Below are 17,761 nucleotides of genomic sequence, written 5' to 3'. Positions count from 1 at the left end.
GCGCCAGCAAAAAGCGGCCAATCACGTACATTATCCTAAATTGATTGTTGCCCACTACACGCAAACAACTTTCATTCTCCAGCAACTTAAACAACATATCAAAGGTCGCAGCTGACATCAGCAGACAAGTTTATTGCGTTTTGCCGATTCCAGATTGGCAAAAATGTCTCAAGTACTTAGCAAAATCTCACTATCGTCCCCCATTTTCACCACCTGCCATGAATACGTCCACCCTTGGAACCAGTTCTGCATTCCAGCGATTGCAGGCTGTTTCCTCTATTGCATCTTCGACTCTTTGAGGATCTACGGAACAGTCTATCTGGTAGGTAAACCACTCTATAACAGTGAGGAAACAACACTGAACAAACTTTTAACTAATCAGTTTGATGCACTGTATTATTTATTGATAATTGGAGATATTGATGCGGTTTTTCAGTCTTATAATGAGCCTGAGCTGCACTCTACAGGCTCCTGCTACGTTGCCATCGACCATTCTAGGTCGAAGACTAAATTATTCAATAGCGAATTTATATTTACGTGACCGTTGGTGAATTTTTTAGGCCATTCGTCTGCAGGGAAGCATTATTTCTTCCTAATGGTTCACCAATGGCTTGCATCTTGATAAGTGCAATAAGCAAACTTCACAGGTGCGATAATCTTGCAATAAGCAAACCACCTCTGAAGATGCTAGGAAGAAATAGTAATAGTGCCGACGGCCTAATAGCTCGCTCAGCTATTATCGATAAATTGTGATCATTATATGTTAAATTTACTGAAATTAGACTGTGGCAAAACCGCGCCATGGCGCTTCAAAGCAAGCTGTTGACTAGTTGCGCGGAAATTCACGGCTTTGCCTCCTGTAGAAAATTCAGCTCAGGCTTGTTTCTCTTGGTGGTAAGGCGCTCGCTTAAGATGTACACCTTGTTGCAACTGGTAAAACCAAACCATCCATCGGAGCGTTTAACACTGTCTGGGGCTGTTTCAGTGCACCCTTCTGATGAAGGGCCGTGTGCCCACTAAGAGGGACATTCAACGCACGCTGTTCGGCATTCTGCAATCCACCGCCTTTTTGAGCTTCACCGGCTTTGGCTACAGCTTCTTCCTCTGCACGTTACGGTATGTGGATATCTGACGGGTTTAACCAGCTAATCAACCCCGTTGCAGGAGAGTCATGGGCCACTTCAACCTGTTGACCGTGTCTTTCTTCCCGGCCTTTCTATCCAGCGTGTTTGCTATCTTGATCGAAAGGCCTTCTAGAAGAACGTTGCTATGCCTGTATGTCAGCAACGTAGCTACAGAAACCGTAAGCCATAAGAATTACTTAGCGGCTGTGTGCTAAACAAGGGCTGTGCAGGTGTGGAACATGGCCTTATCCAGAGGCCTGGTACGCAACGTGCCCTATGGAGACGTGGCAATATTCGGGGCCAGCATGGCCGTGCTGTTGACTTACTATAAAGGAGGCCACCACTCATCGGTTCCCGATGCCATGTTCAAGATCCTAAGGTAAGTCGCTTGGTAGAGAGTGAGTTTATTTCTGGCAGATTTGTCGTAGGACCGTACGAGGAGAAGGACTTTGGGGCCCGCGTCACTCACGAAGCGAACACTTTCTATCGGCAGCAGGTCGTCTGCAATGACGGATCCAGAACACTTCGAGCCCCAGAAGGCGGCGCCCCGCGCCCCATGTACGGCACGAAAAAGCACAAGAACGCCGTTTGGCATCTAGTAGTCCAGATGTTGAGGATCTACAAGAAGCTGATCTATCGGGTGAAGTGCTTTGGACGGCACCAGGCCTGCCCGCATCCGTTCAGCTGCTTCTACTACGTCTTAGGGGTGAGTTTTCCTGGCAAACCCCGCCTCTGTGCATCAGGCACATTCGCTTCAGGGCACTGGCAAGATGTTCAGCGTCGGCCTGGGCATCCAGATCACCCTCAAGCTGGTGCTCAACATGAAGAAAATCGCCTCCTCCCCAAAAGCGTTCCAGCAGATCTTCCTCAAGAAGAACATTCTTAATCTGGGCTTGTTTTTGGGATTGTATTCCGGCCTGTTTCGGGTAAGACTTTGCTGGATTGAAGTTTTAAGTTTCTTTATGAACCACACAGTTTTGCAAATCCAGTTTAATCAATTGGCTTCCAGGGCTCATTGTGCGTTCTGCGAAGGATCTTCGGCAGAGACGACCCTGCTTTCGCCTTCCCAGCCAGTATGCTGGCTAGTGTGGCCTTTAAGAAATACCCGGACACGACAGTGGCTCTCTATGTAATGTGGAAGGCTGCCCAGGTACATTATAACTCTGAAACCCTCTGCCAAACCCCAGCATGGCAATGATGCGGCTATTTTAGATCACCTACAACATCGGGACTCAAAAGGGCCTAGTGCCAAGAGTGCCAGGCTTCCCAGAGTTTCTCTACTGTCTGAGCACTGGGATCCTGTTCCATGCTGCCTTATTGGAGCCTACTAATCTGCGGCCCAGCTACTGGAAGTTCTTGCATTCCATATCAGGAGGGCGGTAAGTCGGCGGTATGGGTGCTTTTGAAGAGGTTTTGATTGAGGTTTAATGAGGGGCAGGATCGCCTGCATGGCCAGAAAGCCGCTAGACGCCTGGGGCCTGAACACGTCGCAGTCTCTGGAAAAAGTGCTCAAATCGACCAAAACCATTCCAGTGGTGTGTTTTCAGTGATCCGTTAGTGGGCGCTTCCCGACTCGCTGGATGTTACTTAGCAAATAGGTCTAGGCTAGATTGTTGTTTTTTTACCGATTACTGTTATGTTTTATACCGGGGGAACGTGGTGTAGACAAAGGTTGCAAATAGAATTTTTATACTGCGCGCTCTTGTTAATTCGGGAACTTGACCCTTCGCCACCAGTGACAAACTGTGACAATACAAGCAGTAAGTACACTTTCCTTTACTTGTTAGGCTTTAGGCAGCAATGAGGATGGATAGTTTCACGCCGGTCGTCTTCAGTTATCACTTGACTTTGAAGTAGCCATCGAACAGATAACGAATCCGACACAATATGTGTATATAAATAGGAAATTTCCAGTGCTCTTTTGACCTGCTCCCGATTAGCTCCCAAGTGAATTCATTCCGTTGCCCTTCAGCCTAGAGGAGGTTTTCTACCGCTGGTCACTCTATTCGGACGAAAACTGCATTGGCAATCTTAATGACAGTGTATTGGTATTATCAATATTTCATTAGTTGTGTACACATAAAGACTAAAGGTTGCCCAAGACAGAGCCAAGGCAAAGGTCGAAAATTTCGGTTTGGTTTTCAGAAGTGAAAATTTCAAGTGGAACGCGGACAGCAGCGAAATGTCCGGAAAGTTGTTGCGAATCGGCTTTATTGGCGGCGGAAAAATGGCCCAGGCGATGGCCAAGGGCTTCATATCGGCGGGTAAGTCAACAATAATATTCTCAAATCGGGGCTAAGCAGAGCTGATAAGCGATGTTATTAGCGCAAAAAGCTGGTTTATATTCAAGTGTTTGGATTGGATTCCACTCAAGTGGCTTTTGTAGTTATTAGTTGCCTTCACTAGGTCTTACCAAGCCGGAAACAATCATCTCCAGCAGCCATCCTTCAGATCTCGCCAGCCTTAAAGCGTTTAAGGTGAATACAGGGACTTTCAACGGGTTTGATTGGGCTGATTGGGGGCGATTTGCAGGATTTGGGCGCCGAGTCCGTAACAGAAAACATCCCAGTGGTGCAAAAGTCGCAAATCGTCATCGTTTCCGTTAAGCCTCACATTGTGCCCATAGCGTTGGGCGACCTAAAGGACGCCAACATCGATGACGACAAGCTGTATCTTTCAGTGGCTATGGGGGTTACCATTAAGCAATTAGAACAGGTAGGAACATTTTCGGCAGCAATCGATGAGCTCCCTTATGCGATTGTTGTGCCGAGCGGTCAGAATTTACCCAGTTAGTCCAAAGTTTTCAGTGTAACGTTGATTTTGTAGAGCAGTTGAGTTCATTCGCCAAAACGTATCTATTAGTGAACTAAACTGGAATGCGCTCTGGGCAAACAAGGCAGCGAAGTAACAAATTTTGCGGGCATTTTAACCATAGAAAAAGACTAGTGTTTAAAGTTGCTAATGAACATACATTGAATTGCTCGGGGAATTGGATTATGATAAGCTCTTACCTTTGAGGTGTGTGCTCATCTATGTGCAACTACTCCAGTAGTTGAGTGGGAAAGGCTGGAAAGCCGCAAAAACAACGGAAAGACAGACCACTGGAAAATATCCAGAATGTTCCGTCCTGATTGTGGTTAGGAGAGTTCAGTGACATCGAACGTCAAAATAGGTTGCAACAATCGCGATTTTTCCCCGAAAATTGCACGTGCGGTCGCGTAAATACCACCAAACGTTCGGCAAAAAGTTCCGCTTTACGAAGACCTGCATTTTAATGGAGACTAGGCGAAAAAACTGGCGATTTTTGAATTAAATTCAGAGAAACGCGCGCGCTGTTTGCCCCCACTCGCCATGAAACAACTGACTGATTCGGCGCAATAGTCCAAGCGACGTTCGTTTGAAAGCTGGCAACCTGATGTTTTGAACTTCACGGGGCCCCATTGGGGCATAATTGGCATCTTTCTTTGTTCAGATCCTCCCCAAGGGCTCCAGAGTCATCCGGGTGATGCCAAACACTCCCGCTCTGGTCCAAAGCGGGGCTTCGGTGTTTGTAAAGGGCAACGCAGCCACTGAAGGCGACACCACCATCACCAAGAAGCTGCTTCAAAGCATCGGAACGTGCGAAGAAGTGTCCGAAGGGATGATGGACGCTGTGACCGCCCTTAGCGGCTCCGGCCCGGCCTATGTAAGTCCTTTGATGGAGCTTCGCAGCCTTTTGAGCGATCAATTGGCTTAGGTCTACTTATTCATCGAAGCCCTGGCTGATGGAGGGGTGAAAATGGGCCTGCCAAGGGATCTGGCCTACCGATTGGCCGCGCAAACTGTTCTGGGGGGCGGCAAAATGGTGCGCGACACCAAAACCCACCCGGGGGTTCTCAAAGATGACGTCACATCACCAGGGGGTTCGACAGCCACCGGGATTCACTTCCTAGAAGAAAGGGGTGGGTGTTCATGGCACTTCCGGACCTTTTCTTAGGTAATAAACAATGGTTTTATTGCAGCGTTCAGAGGGACTGTGATGGGCGCAATCGAAGCAGCCACGAAAAGGTGCAAGGAAGTGGCTGCATCCAGCCATTAGATTGGTGTCTTCGTAGTGTGCCCCTTTGGACTGTGGGGGGTTCCATTAAAGCCCTTTTAGGTTTTTGTGTAGTTGACTGATTGATTCCTTCGGCGTAGTCACCTGAGGCCAAATCAGGCCGTTTTCATAACGACAAAGGCCCCAAATGTATGTCAGTCCGTGGCGGCCATTTTGCCCTTGCGCAAGGGCCGTGCGGGCACTGTTGCCAGGCCAAAGGCCCATTAAATTTCCCAGAAAAATCGCAAAAAACCCTTATTTCAATCGGGATTACGCAACCTGATCCCCATCTGTGGTTTCCGTTGCGATTCGATGTAATAAAGGCGATGATTCATGCAGAAACGCGCTAATTCAAGTGAGTTGTTCAGCGACTTGGCAACGGCGGCTCGGTTAGTCAGCTGGCCAGATCAAGCTGATCGAGTCAGCCGGTGTATCGAACGCAAAAAACAGTTGAATGCCGGCTAGAATATTCGGTTTTGCGTGTAGTTTAGCGAGAAAATCGGCCATTACGGGTTGAAAGTCGCGAGTGGAACGACGTGAAATCACGTCCGGGCCGGAAAATTATCATTTTGTGCAAAAATCGCCGCTTTTCCGCCGGCTTTGGAAAAGTTTCCTTTGTTCTTCACGCCAATCGAGGAACGGGTTTCATGTTGGGGCCCTCTAACCTGGTAAGTGACGTTTTGATCAGCTGTATTTTCCAAACGCGAAATCAGCTGGGAAATTGTACCAAATCAACATTTTGGCCTGATGGAAATTTCGATTTCAGCCTGTTCGGTCGAAAACTATTGATTTTTGTCAAACTGAGTTCAATTGGGAATTTTGCAAAAAACCGTTCCGGAACGTAGCTGATAATAAACAAACTCGTTATCATGCCTAGACAGTGATGTATTTGCATTATCTAGATTGTGAGTTAATTAATTAAGGCAATTAGATGGTGACTTTCGACGAACGTTGCGACTGTCGCCAGAACAGACAGCCCAACAGTGAAAATCGCGAACGCAGCTCTTTAGGCGTTTGCCAGTTTATGCGGGTTTTCTCATGCAGCTCTTCGAAATATCTACAGGGTGTTTGAGTGGAAAATAAGGAATATATCGTTGGTTAAAGGCACAACTGCACAAAAACCACTGAAAATGGGGCCAAGTTTGATTTTAACTGCTGCAATTGGGGAACTTTTCGGGCGTTTAGGCCGCGGTTAATTATTTTCCGACGTTTGGCAACCACCAGAGGCTTACACTAGTATTTGCGAAACGTTAGAAATACTTTTTCTCAGTGAATTTTCTTGTGCAAATGCCTTTTTCCCAAATTTTTCGGGCACGACACTGACTTTTGCGTGTTCTTGCGTCGGAGCCAGTGCCGTGTGCGAAGGGTGGCACAACTCTAATGTGTTTGTTGTGCCGAGCACATCATTTGTACGTAAGTGTAGGGCATTATGAGCCTTTTTCATGCGAACTAAAATTTTCCCCAGCCATAGGCTAATGCAGCGTCGAAGATTTCTCTTTCCCGCAGCCACATACGGCTTCCACCATACGCGCTCTGCATACAAAGCGATGAATAATGAAAAATTTCAAAAGAGTTTGAAGACTTTTGCGGCCATTACTTGAAACTAATGGGTTTTTAGTTTTGCCCCGAAAAACCCATTAGTTTGAAAAATGTCAAGTTTTTTCTCTCGATTCTAGACCAACCCCACACAAAAGCAACATCCAGTATTACCGCACCGATCAAGTATTAGAGCAATCAGCAACCCGCTAAGTATTAAACAGTACCAAAGACTAAACAAGTAACAAGAGACCGAACCAGTACAAAGACATGTTTGTCCAAGCGTCCAGCAATGTACAAAAGCGCTCGACCAGCGACGATCTGGAGGACATCACGAAGCTCTGCGAGCCGAAGGCCAGCGATGTCCAGGAGCTGGCGCTGGATGTGGTGTCGAAAATGGTGGAAAGCTGGCTGGATCCGACCAATGTGATCCAGGAGCAGCCGTGCGCCTGTCGGCAGGACGTGCTGGACCACATTGGGACTCTCTGCCGGATGACCGTTCCGGGACCAACGCTGGACAGGCGCCAGAAATCCACAGAGAAACGCTCCAAAGAGCCCCACGACCAAAGCCAAAGTGATAGGGCGACTTGCAATGGAAACGAGAAACGGCCCAGGTGCAATACGGGGGACAAAACAGCCTCGAGGGGTCCCAGTGAACAGGAAAATGACAATCGGAAGACGGCCAGCGAGTACTTCGATCTAGTCGCCTTGCATTTGCCCATCATTTTGAGGCTGTGCTTCGCCTGCCCGTTTGGCCGCGTCCGCGAGAAATGCCGCAGCATTCTGGAACTGGTGCGGGTAAGTCCTCAAACCCCCTCAATTATCCACCGCAAATATCAACTCTTTCCAGAAACGGGAACTGCCCGCGCCTGTGCCCATGGTGTTGGGCCCCAGCTCCTTCATCCAACCATCGCAGGTAAGCGTTTTCATTGCAACTAATCCAATCAGCCGATTTCCGCAATTAGAATCATTACATAAAACAAAAAACTATCTAATTCGTGTCAGGTGTGTGAATGCGAGCTTAGAAACAAAACACCAGCGGTCGCGATGCTCAATTATTATTTTTCAGGGCAACGCGCGACCCGCAACAGACTGCCTGTCGCTAGGCGGAATAGCGTTGCATCGTTGTCAGATCGCGGCCCCGACACAATTTCCCGGAAAGCTTTCCCCGGTCCAATCGGGCAAAGCGCCCCCATTCGATCCCCACATGCTTTACTCCAACCACCCCCACATAACTCAACAACATTTTAATGGAAAATTACGCGGCTTTATCCTAGTTTAGTGGGCACGCGGCAACAACGCCTAGGCAATAGGTAATTTCAAGTCAATGTCATGGCTAGATCAGTATCTAACAGCGAAATTAGTGGGCTGGTCAAAAAGGTGCGCCCAGCAGGGGCGGCGCGGCCAAAAAACTCCGTACTGCCGGCAACCTCGCACGAACGCCACTGGCTCGGTGTGGGTAGGATGCAATTGTTTTTTCGCGGCCCGTAATGAAGAAAGCCCGCTAACTCGACCAAGGTTAATCGGGACGAGTCGGTCGCACTAATCCCGAAAAAACAGCTGCTTATTACGTGCGGGCTTGTTTTGCGTTTGCTATTAGCAAAACATCGATTTATTTCGGTCAACTGAGGCTTTGAAAATCCAGTTTTTTGGGAACAATTGCTCCGCTCAAACCATCAACGAGTTGCGCCTTTGATTAAAGGAAACACCTTGGAACGGGGACTGAATTGTCTAGAATGGGCGCATTCGCCATTGGGAGGAATCTTTTCTATTGAACGCGTTTATTACAAAACATACAAATAAATACTACTTAAATAGGCGTTGCACGCACAAACCAGGTGCTAGTTACGCTCTTAACACTATGCCTAATGAGTCGCTGATAATTGATCCCGTATTTCGCCTAAAAACTATCACAACCATTCTTGCGTTAGCACTGCGCATTCGCCATTCTGTGTGCAGGGCTAGTTATTGGCTAGAGCCAGGAAAAGGTTTCTGCCCCCCATCAAATACCAGGGCAGGATTAGGGTGACGGTGACGCAGACCAGGCAGGTCACCCCCATGGACATGACGTTGGTTGGCTGGGCTTCGCGCACCCACGGCGGTTCTATCAGCTCGTAGGACTTCCGGTGGAACTCCTTCACTTCCACGTCATGTTTGAACCGTACCCTGCAAGGATGAGCCAGGTTTGCAACCGCTACTGCAATAAACCAGCCGATTTTACCTGGAGTTGGTGTCTTGTTCGTCAATGTCCCGTCTCCAAATCAAGTGTCCGTTCCCATTCTTGTCCAGGATCCATTCGGGGTCGGGAATCTTGATGTTTTCGCACATTGTTTCACCAGCTGAAAGTTTACGCGCATTTGATTAACATGCGATAAGCGAATGTTGTGACATAATTCCCGTAAAACGGAGGGCCGAACCTCTAGAAGGTAGCTTTCCTTTTCCTTACCTGCTACGTGTGTTTAACCGGCGCGCTCATTCACTTGTACCGAACCACGCCGCTTCAGCCTGTTTTCGGCGATGTTTTTCACCCAAATAGTGGCACAGTTCCAATTTCACGCCCCACCGTTATCAACAACTTTGTTATTAGTTTATCCACGTCGCGTGTTCAATGATTTAAAGCGCCTGTTGACGTTTATCTGCCAATTTCACTGACGTCCGTCACCCAAGGCAAAATACCGATTACTTCATTGATCGATTGCGGCGTTGTCGAGCAGCTCCTCAACCGATTGGATTCGCGGTCTTTGATAAGGGGCGTTGGTTTAGTTGACCGGCCATTTTTCGCACAATCGCGCAACGCCCGACTTAAGTTCGATGCAAATTCAGCCATCAGGCCCGGCCAATCGTCTCAAGCGTTTCATAGTGTGCGGCAACAGTGCACTGTATGGCGTTGGGTCAAGTACTGATTCTGGTTCATAGGGGGCAGCTCTATGAACCAAAACCCCGAAAATACAGGATGTAGCAAGTAACTCTGGGTGCGCTGGGCGTGACCACTGCAACACTAATCAGCTAGGAAAATTAAAAAAAATAATTTCTAAATTAAATTAGTCACTGATTTCAGCTACAGTAGTACGTTTTTTTACATAGAAACACTTTTTGACTAGTGAATTTTTTTTTATTGAGAAATTGCTAATTAACAAAAAAGCTTGGTGCCAGAATTGTTTGTATTTTTTTGCCATTTTCCATCAAACTAACGGTTTTTTTTGTTGCAGCTGCCTTTTATGGGAACGTGCAATGAAAAGGTGAGTGTGGCTTTGCGAAGTGAGAAAACTGTCTCATAATCCGTGTTTGCCGAAAATTAACTTCGAAATTAAGCAGGCCGTCATGCGATTTTCCATTGAATGGTTGGTTCATCAGCGTGCAATTGAGGCTAATTTATTTATTTGCGAGCGGCTAAAATTGCGCCGATTCAGTAGTCGCCCTGGGCGCCGGTTCGGTTTTCCAGGATTTCCATAAATCCCCCCAGTTCCCCACGAAAACAACCTTGTTTACTTCATCATTAGACGATTATTCTACCCAGTTAGAAATGAAATGTTCCTCAAAATTGAGGGCAACGACTTTGGTTGAATGAGCGGCTAGCAGGGGCGGGCCCGGGTGGTTTTGGTGGCATGAAACCGGTTAGTTTTGGTGGCTGATTCGGGGCTCAATCGCTCCTCATATAACGAGTTGAGTGTCTTTTGAGGGCTGCTTGAAAGTGTCCATTTGCCTTTCAGGGCGTTTCGTTGCTGGTTGTGGAATTGTTTAGAGGCCGGTCCTGTGCGGGATCATGCTCCGACAGTAACAGGCTGGTAAAAATAAACATAATTTTTATAAAATGAAGGAAACCGGGCAAAAAATGCCGGCCTGAGCGATCATTCGGTTTACAAGTGATCGCCGTGTTTGCATTCTACGGGGGCCCAGTTAAACGTACCTTCCGCGTGTATAAATAGTCTGGCATGCGGCGTTTATTGGCCCCATTATCAATCCTGAGGTGTTTTCTAGTCGGATTAGGACGCCAACACCCGACATTTTTGCGATATCCACAAACGAGATTTCTGGTTCAGTGGCGGAAAATTGCACGATCAGCAACACTGCCTGTTGCCCAATCATTGAAAGTCGCAAAAAACATGTTCTGAAGTCCATGCAATCGAAGACGGCGTTGCGTAAGCCGCGTCTATTGTTGATTCCCATTAATCCGACTTAATGATGGGCTGAATCAAGTGACTGTTTATGGGGTTTGCTTAAAAGCCCATCCAGGCTTGAAGGTTTTGCCAACATTGCTGACGTGCGAGAGTTTTTGCCGATTTTTTTCTCCAAAATGTGTTTTGCGCGACCGTGTTTCTATAATTAACAATAGGAACGGACCAAAAATACCGATTTACTATAATATCCGAATATTTGGCGCAGATCGTTGACACAGAGTAAATATGAAGCGCCGCCAGGTGAACATACACGGTGGCGCCTAGAAGTCGAAATTAGCCTCGCTTTGTAGATCATCCTTTTGCTAACAAACGTTCTTAATGGTTTTCTTTGGGAAATGCTGGGTTTTACTACTTTTCGACTTTTCCAAAGCAAACGTTTGGGCATTTGGCAATTGAACATCAATTTCCTTGTGCACGCACCTGGTATATCGAGTAACTTCCCCCACTGTTTTTTTGAAAGGCCGACATCTTGACTTTTCGCCTTTGTCCTAGTGATTTTTCCCCCGCCACATGTTGCCACATCCTGGCCTAATTCCTGCATTGTTATCGTTCTGACCCTTTGCATACAATGGCGTTGATGAATCACTTTGGGGACAAAGACTTGATCCACTTTAGTCATCGCTTATTAACAGTTGAATCGATAATATCGATCCAACTTGATTTTTAATCGCGGAATAATCGCGCAGCAAACCAGTGGCAACCCTGCGCGAGGTAAAAACTGTCATATTTTCGGTCCACCGTGTACAGAAAAAAATGGCGATTTAAATGCTCTATTCAGCTCCGGCCCTACCTAGTTTAATTAATATTTATTATTTTGTTTGTGTCGGCACGGTCGGCTTTTATTAATTTCAGCCTTTGGGTTTAAAATAGATTGAGTTGGGGGCTTCGCATCGGTCCTCTAATCACTTCGCACTCCTTATAGGGGCCCCCCATAATCACAATTTCGTAAATATTTACTGTGGTTGGCACGGGATCCGTATGGCAAACGCGCTAAAACCAATCAGAACATTGTAAAATGCTGTATTTAAACAGCCGCGTAAGCAAACAGTGGTGTGTCGTCGCCAATGCGGAAGAGTTTTCACATTTGATTGAGTCGAGTTTTTCCGAACTGCGCCAGCTCGTACCGGAACGAACGTTTTTTTTTCGCTCGCCAACCCTGCCAAGGCGAAAGATTAATCTGTTTAAATCGGCCCCCTTTGGGTGGTTGGCAGTATCAACATAATCAGACCTTCACCCTTTTAGGGGCGAGTCAACAGCGCTTGTTTGCCCTTTGAATCCTCGAATCAACATAATTTTCCAGATGGCATTTGATGGGCAGGGCCGGACTGCATGGGATAATCGGATGGGCGGGGTGGTACCACTAAAACAATCGTAATCCCACACTAACACGTGTGCATGTTGAAGGTCGATTGCGGCCGCTGCTTGATGAATTTAAATCACCCATATGGGAAGAGAATAGTGCGGAATCATCAGGTTGTTGAATGGTTATCTGGATTTTTCTTGTTGGCCGTTTCGAAAAATCCCTGATGATGGTGGCCGGCTGAAACTTTCAGGGTTTATCGACGAGACCTTGTTCTTTCCAGCGAAATTTTTCTCAAGTTTTCTGCTCAATTCGTTTCTGAGTTACACATTTTCAAGCAGAAATCTGTACTTTTTGCGTCAAAAATTGACTAGTTTCGACATTTTTTTTCTGAAATCTCTGATGACAGCAGCAAATTAAAGCTCTCAGGGTTTACAAAATAGAGTTTTCCCATTCTAAAGCAATTGTACTCATTTTTCTTCTCAATTTGTGCTGGAGAAAGAACATTTTTAATGGAGCTTGACAGTTTTACTCGCGTAAAAATGAGCGGTTTGCAGAATTTTTCTTGAAATCGTCGATGATGGTGGCGAATTGAAACTTTCAAGCTTGAAAAAAGAAAACTGTGCTCTCTTCAACGAACATTTTCTCAAGTTTTCTGCTCAATTCGTTTCTGAGTTACAAATTTTCAATCAGAAATCTGTACTTTTTGCGTCAAAAATTGACTAGTTTCGACATTTTTTCCTGAAATCTCTGATGACAGCAGCAAATTAAAACTCTCAGGGTTTACAAAAGAGAGTTTTCCAATTCTGAAGCAATTGTACACATTTTTTCTTCTCAATTTGTGCTGGAGAAAAAACATTTTTAATGGAGCTTGACAGTTTTACTCGCGTAAAAATGAGCGGTTTGAAGAATTTTCCTTGAAATCGTCGATGATGGTGGCGAATTGAAACTTTCAAGCTTCAAAAAAGAAAACTGTGCTCTCTTCAACGAACATTTTCTCAAGTTTTCTGATCAATTCGTTTTTGAGTTCCAAATTTTCAAACAGAAATCCGTACTTTTGGCGCAAAAATTGACTAGTTTCGAAATTTTCTCCTGAAATCTCTGATAACGGCAACTCATTCAAACATGCATGGTTGCATAAAAGATAGTTTTTCCTTTCTTACCAGGAAAAATTGGATTTTTAAACAGAAGTTGACACTTTTACTCGCGAATAAATGGCGGTTTTGTACATTTTTTCTGAAATCACTGATGACTTTATGAACACAAACAAATTAAAATTTCCAGCTGAATTCGCTTTTGAGGGACAAATTTTCAAAACGATTCAATAACTGGTGCCAGTTAAAATTAAAGTGCCAAGCGGTTTAATCAACTGGACTTTGTTCTGTTGCCATTTTGTTTTGGAGAAATTAATCGCGAAAATACAGGTTGAAATTTTGTCGATGTGGTGCGAGTGGAAGAGGTTGGAGCGATAAATGGGTGCATTAGAAAAGGAAGGCCACGATTGGGGGCGTTACCTTTAAGGGCAGGATATGCGCACTTTCGCTCGTCTTCCTTGTGCCGCGCCCATCTTTGCTAGATATTCCACTAGTCCTAGTTGGCTGGACTAGAGGAATGATCGCGTAATTGACCCAATCTGTGTCTGCTGCTTGATTCTATAATGTTATTTATGACATTTCGCACTTTTGCCCGGAATGTGAGTGCCATTTTCGCAGCCCTTTTCGGTCGGTAAATTTGGCAATAATAATAATTATGACACATTGTTATTATTAACTTGGCGGCCTAAAAAAATCGATCCCATCGTTAAGTGGGGCTCAGGGCCATCCGGGCAATAAAATTTGTTTATTTTCGGACAACGTCGGTTTTCGATGGACGCCCAAGGCCGACACTATTCAACACACATATTATATGGACGTCGAGCAGCTTTTTTATCTTTTGCCATTCGAACACGACTTTGAACGCAGAGATGTGTTGATATCCATTTCCGACATCCACAACAAACAACATTATTATATAATTAATGTACCGAAACCGGCGATTTTTTTTTCTTCTGGGGCGCCACTGTTTAGTGGTAACTCATTTGCTCACGCTCTGGATTTTTGCCCCCAATGACTGCTTCTATGTGATCTTGTGGTTGGTTGGTTCGGGAAGACTCAGGCCGGAGTAAACCGCCGTTTCTTCATCGTGGGTCGATCTCGTCTATTAACAGGATCGATGTCTAACATTGCCAGGAATAAAACTAAAGCCTACTTTTAAAATAAACACAATTACTGATCGAGTAAATATTTGGATTGCGATTTGGGTAAACTGCGAGCGAAAAGTGGGATACGATTGGTCAATTTCGAAATTCTCCCCGGAAAGTTCGCCGGATTTTTAGAAATCTTCTCCTGCTCTGCCTGATGATGGTGGGACATAATCGAAACATTCAGATGCTATTAGACTTAATTTGTGTGGGTTTTCATTTTTGAAAAAGCGTGAAGCAAACGGTGCTCTATTCAGTTTATTTGTAGTTTTTGAAAATTGATTTTAGAGGCAAAGGCTGCAAAAACGCCAAATAATTTAAGGGATTTTTTTTCGCAATTTTCTGCTGATTTTCCCGATGAAGGGGCATTTTTTTTAACTCAAAACCAGTTTTGCGGAATTGACCCTGCTAAAACGCCCGTGGAAATTTGACTAGTTTCAAAAAATTACCCAAAAATTCCTGTTTACTGCGGAAAATTTAATCTTTCAGTGATTATTAAAGACACTTTTCTTTATGTAATGCAATTTTCCGGAAGTACCGAACTCAGTTGGTTCTTTTAATATGAATTTTCAAACATAAGTCTGTCGGAACGCCCGTTGCAAATTGATGAATTTCGCAAAATTCTCCAAAAAGTCCTGATGATGGCAGTAAATTGAAACTTTTTGGGTTCATAAAAGCGACTCTCCTCTATGCAATGCAGTATTTCGACAGTACCCAACTCGATTGGTTCTTTAAATACGAATTTTCAAACATAACCCTGCTTAAACGCCCGTGGAAATATGACTAGTTTCAAAAAATTACCCAAAAATTCCTGTTTACTACGGMAAATTGAATCTTTCAGTGATGATTAAAGACACTTTTCTWTATGTAATGCAACTTTCCGGAAGTACCCAACTCAGTTGGTTCTTTTAATATGCATTTTCAAACATAAGTCTGTCAAAACGCCCGTTGCAAATTGATGAATTTCGAAAAATTCCCCAGTAAGTCCTGATGATGGCAGTATATTGAAACTTTTTGGGTTCATAAAAGCGACTCTCCTCTATGCAATGCAGTATTTCGGCAGTACCCAACTCTATTGGTTCTTTAAATACGAATTTTCAAACATAACCCCGCTAAAACGCCCGTGGAAATTTGACTAGTTTCAAAAAATTTCCCAAAAAGTCCTGATTACTGCGGCAAATTTAAACTTTTAGGGATGATTAAAGACACCTTTCTTTATATATTTGTATTCGGGGAAAATTCCCGAAAACTCCTGATGGCGGTGGCGAATTGAAATTTTCAGGATTCATAAAACCGACTTTCTCGACAAAATTCTCTTTAAACATTTGAGAACCGTTTGCCCAATAATTCCTGATGATGATGAAAAATCGAAACTTGTGGGGGTTTTGAAAAGAGACTTTGCTCCATTGAGTGCCTCCCACCAAAACGTCACTTGTCAACAGAGTTGAGTAAAATTTATGAATCCTCTCACTCTGTCTCTTGACCATATTTTGTTTTGCAGGAAACGCGTTTTCCGAACAGGTTTTCCATCAAGGTAAGCGCCGAAATAAAACAATTATTATTAGAAAATATTTTCGCAGCAGGCGGAAAAGCGACACAACAACAAGGCGCTGACTAATCGGCAAACAATTGCAGCCACGTTAAAGTCATCAATCTCCGGGACAATTGTTGTTATTTCAGTACTCTGATTGGTCATCAACTGTCCAGCACAATTTCCCTCACAAATCTTCTTGCCAGTGTTGCAAAATGCGCGTTTCCAACCAGCCTATTTTCAGCTCGAAACACACATCTATCACATCAGATTATGTAATTTGGGTCAACAATATTTGATAAGGACTATTAGTTGGTCTATGTGTACTCTCTTTGTGTATTATATTACACGCACACAGTGGCTAGATAGATGATGAGTTCTATTTTCTGACTGTCTCGATGCACTAGTGGAAACAATGCACTTTGTCAGTTTGGTGGCCTCTTTACGAGCCCGATTTATATCTGTGCGATTATGCCCGCTTGGACCCGATTAGACACCTGGCAATTGATTTAATCATCCGCCAGTTTAAAAATACTTGCGGGGCACTTTTGATACAAATTTTAGAACTCTCAGACTACGAAAACTCGTCATCTTCATAGTCGAATTGCCAAAATAAAGGTCGGTTTCGAGCAGATGTGGACTTGCGTTGGCTAGATAAACATCCCGACAATGCAAAACAGCGAAATGACTTACTAATGAGATTTTTGGCTGGATGTTGCTGTTTTTTTTTCGTTGCTCGTGTACCGATTCGCCTTTCTGTGACGGAAATAATCATCCGATGCTAAATCAGGTGCATGATCGGAATGCGCCTGCAGGGTATTCTAGAAAAAAACAGTCTAAATCGGGTGCGCGCGGAGGCCACCACGTCTCATTGCATTTCATCCACAGTCTATAGGGCAGTTGCACATCCGCATGCTTTCAAATATCAAGCCATCCGCTCAAAAGAGGGCCAAATTGTTGGAGGTTTGAGGCATTTTCGGCTGGCTGGTGTGCAATTTTCGCTGAAATTCGCTCCAAGGTCGCAAGCTTTATCAGCCGAGCTGGCTGGCAGTCGTCAACTAGTAAATTACAACAATAATTACATTGTTATTATCACTCTAGGCCGGGCATAAATTTATTTAAAACCAAGCGACGTTTTAGTGGCAATTAATTGGGACACCCGGTGTTGGCCAAGTGCGCAATAACCACTTGGCAACGATCGCAACCAATAGCTTGTGCGCAATTGGCAACGTTGCTTGTCAATAGTCTTCAGGGAAATCCCTGCAAGTCGTTGCGACTTTCTGGGAAACGCAGTCGGTTTTCGTCGAAAAGTCGATAAACTGACTGCCAATTTCCGCCTTGTTCACGGTGCGGTTATTTTTATTGGCGCATACAATAAATCGGATATATGGATTTTGCGGTGCCCACACACTCGCTATTTAATTTCGAACTGTGCCACCGATTTCAGTCCATTCAACTTTCGGAAAACTATTCGCGTTCCGACCGGGAAACGATCAAACTGCGGTCAATGCAGCTGCGATTTTTCCCATTCGAAACGTTGCCCATCTTCAGACTGGGTTGCAGAAACTGGCTTTGACACTGGCGTGCATTGCACTTTTTTGGTGATTTTTAATCTTAGATAGATAGATAGAATTAGAAATCTGTGATGCCGGTGAAACTTTACGAACCCTGTAAAAGACACTTTGCTCTGTCCAATGAAGTTCGCCTTAAGTTTTCGCCTCAATTTGTGCTGGAGATACAAATTTTCAAACTTAGATCGACACTTTTACTAGTTAGGA

At 44.8% G+C, this 17,761-nt stretch overlaps 4 protein-coding genes and 2 long non-coding RNA genes across 7 annotated transcripts in view; 3 read left to right on the top strand and 3 right to left on the bottom strand.

Moving 5' to 3' along the window:
• The first annotated feature begins 163 nt into the window (after window positions 1–163).
• LOC109538879 (transmembrane protein 135) lies at window positions 164–2,819 on the top strand. The gene is made up of 9 exons (XM_019906304.2): window positions 164–322; window positions 986–1,116; window positions 1,165–1,303; window positions 1,355–1,503; window positions 1,542–1,830; window positions 1,883–2,050; window positions 2,134–2,274; window positions 2,337–2,503; window positions 2,563–2,819. The coding sequence occupies exons 1-9, from the start codon at window positions 164–166 to the stop codon at window positions 2,672–2,674; spliced, it is 1,455 nt and encodes a 484-aa protein (XP_019761863.1). The 3' UTR covers window positions 2,675–2,819.
• LOC109538885 (pyrroline-5-carboxylate reductase) lies at window positions 2,749–5,267 on the top strand. 2 transcript variants are annotated; one of them, XM_048669666.1, is made up of 7 exons: window positions 2,749–2,884; window positions 3,270–3,388; window positions 3,531–3,601; window positions 3,657–3,839; window positions 4,597–4,809; window positions 4,861–5,065; window positions 5,126–5,267. In XM_048669666.1, exons 2-7 carry the CDS (start codon window positions 3,307–3,309, stop codon window positions 5,200–5,202), a joined length of 831 nt encoding a protein of 276 aa, XP_048525623.1. In that variant the 5' UTR covers window positions 2,749–2,884; window positions 3,270–3,306; the 3' UTR covers window positions 5,203–5,267. The 2 variants fall into 2 exon arrangements, with proteins under 2 accessions (XP_048525623.1, XP_048525624.1); XM_048669667.1 differs by lacking the exon at window positions 2,749–2,884 and adding an exon at window positions 3,010–3,172.
• Window positions 3,655–4,597, bottom strand: LOC125505596. The gene is made up of 2 exons (XR_007282261.1): window positions 4,136–4,597; window positions 3,655–3,979 (listed from the first exon to the last, which is right to left on the bottom strand). It is a non-coding gene; the product is annotated as an uncharacterized LOC125505596 (long non-coding RNA).
• A 313-nt stretch (window positions 5,268–5,580) lies between the features above and the next one.
• LOC109538872 (sestrin homolog) overlaps window positions 5,581–17,761 on the top strand; it is a 25,542-nt gene continuing 13,361 nt past the window's right edge. Inside the window, exons 1-4 of the mRNA XM_019906295.2 lie at window positions 5,581–5,867; window positions 6,876–7,533; window positions 7,586–7,651; window positions 9,945–9,974. Coding sequence (XP_019761854.2) covers window positions 7,006–7,533; window positions 7,586–7,651; window positions 9,945–9,974 — 624 coding nt within the window. The 5' untranslated portion in view covers window positions 5,581–5,867; window positions 6,876–7,005. The remainder of the gene's footprint in view (window positions 5,868–6,875; window positions 7,534–7,585; window positions 7,652–9,944; window positions 9,975–17,761) is intronic.
• LOC109538888 lies at window positions 8,500–9,397 on the bottom strand. Its single transcript, XM_019906315.2, has 3 exons — window positions 9,182–9,397; window positions 8,957–9,074; window positions 8,500–8,901 (listed from the first exon to the last, which is right to left on the bottom strand). The coding sequence occupies exons 2-3, from the start codon at window positions 9,061–9,063 to the stop codon at window positions 8,697–8,699; spliced, it is 312 nt and encodes a 103-aa protein (XP_019761874.1). The 5' UTR covers window positions 9,064–9,074; window positions 9,182–9,397; the 3' UTR covers window positions 8,500–8,696.
• LOC125505597 lies at window positions 10,220–13,461 on the bottom strand. The gene is made up of 2 exons (XR_007282262.1): window positions 10,643–13,461; window positions 10,220–10,517 (listed from the first exon to the last, which is right to left on the bottom strand). It is a non-coding gene; the product is annotated as an uncharacterized LOC125505597 (long non-coding RNA).

Source organism: Dendroctonus ponderosae, unplaced genomic scaffold, assembly GCF_020466585.1.
Source record: "Dendroctonus ponderosae isolate FM_Combo_2020 unplaced genomic scaffold, Dpon_F_20191213v2 Dpon_F_20191213_9, whole genome shotgun sequence".
Lineage (NCBI taxonomy): Eukaryota > Metazoa > Arthropoda > Insecta > Coleoptera > Curculionidae > Dendroctonus > Dendroctonus ponderosae.
This window is presented reverse-complemented; position numbering and strand designations above follow the sequence as displayed.

Excerpts from the sequence above, each read along its gene's own strand:
- LOC109538885 (XM_048669666.1), top strand. The coding sequence starts at position 3,307 with ATGTCCGGAAAGTTGTTGCGAATCGGCTTTATTGGCGGCGGAAAAATG. Across the intron at positions 3,389-3,530 it reads CAAGGGCTTCATATCGGCGG|GTCTTACCAAGCCGGAAACA; the intron begins GTAAGTCAACAA and ends TGCCTTCACTAG. Across the intron at positions 4,810-4,860 it reads GCGGCTCCGGCCCGGCCTAT|GTCTACTTATTCATCGAAGC; the intron begins GTAAGTCCTTTG and ends CAATTGGCTTAG.
- LOC109538879 (XM_019906304.2), top strand. The coding sequence starts at position 164 with ATGTCTCAAGTACTTAGCAAAATCTCACTATCGTCCCCCATTTTCACC. Across the intron at positions 2,051-2,133 it reads TGTATTCCGGCCTGTTTCGG|GGCTCATTGTGCGTTCTGCG; the intron begins GTAAGACTTTGC and ends ATTGGCTTCCAG. Across the intron at positions 2,504-2,562 it reads CATTCCATATCAGGAGGGCG|GATCGCCTGCATGGCCAGAA; the intron begins GTAAGTCGGCGG and ends AATGAGGGGCAG.
- LOC109538888 (XM_019906315.2), bottom strand. The coding sequence starts at position 9,063 with ATGTGCGAAAACATCAAGATTCCCGACCCCGAATGGATCCTGGACAAG. Across the intron at positions 8,902-8,956 it reads GAACAAGACACCAACTCCAG|GGTACGGTTCAAACATGACG; the intron begins GTAAAATCGGCT and ends TCATCCTTGCAG.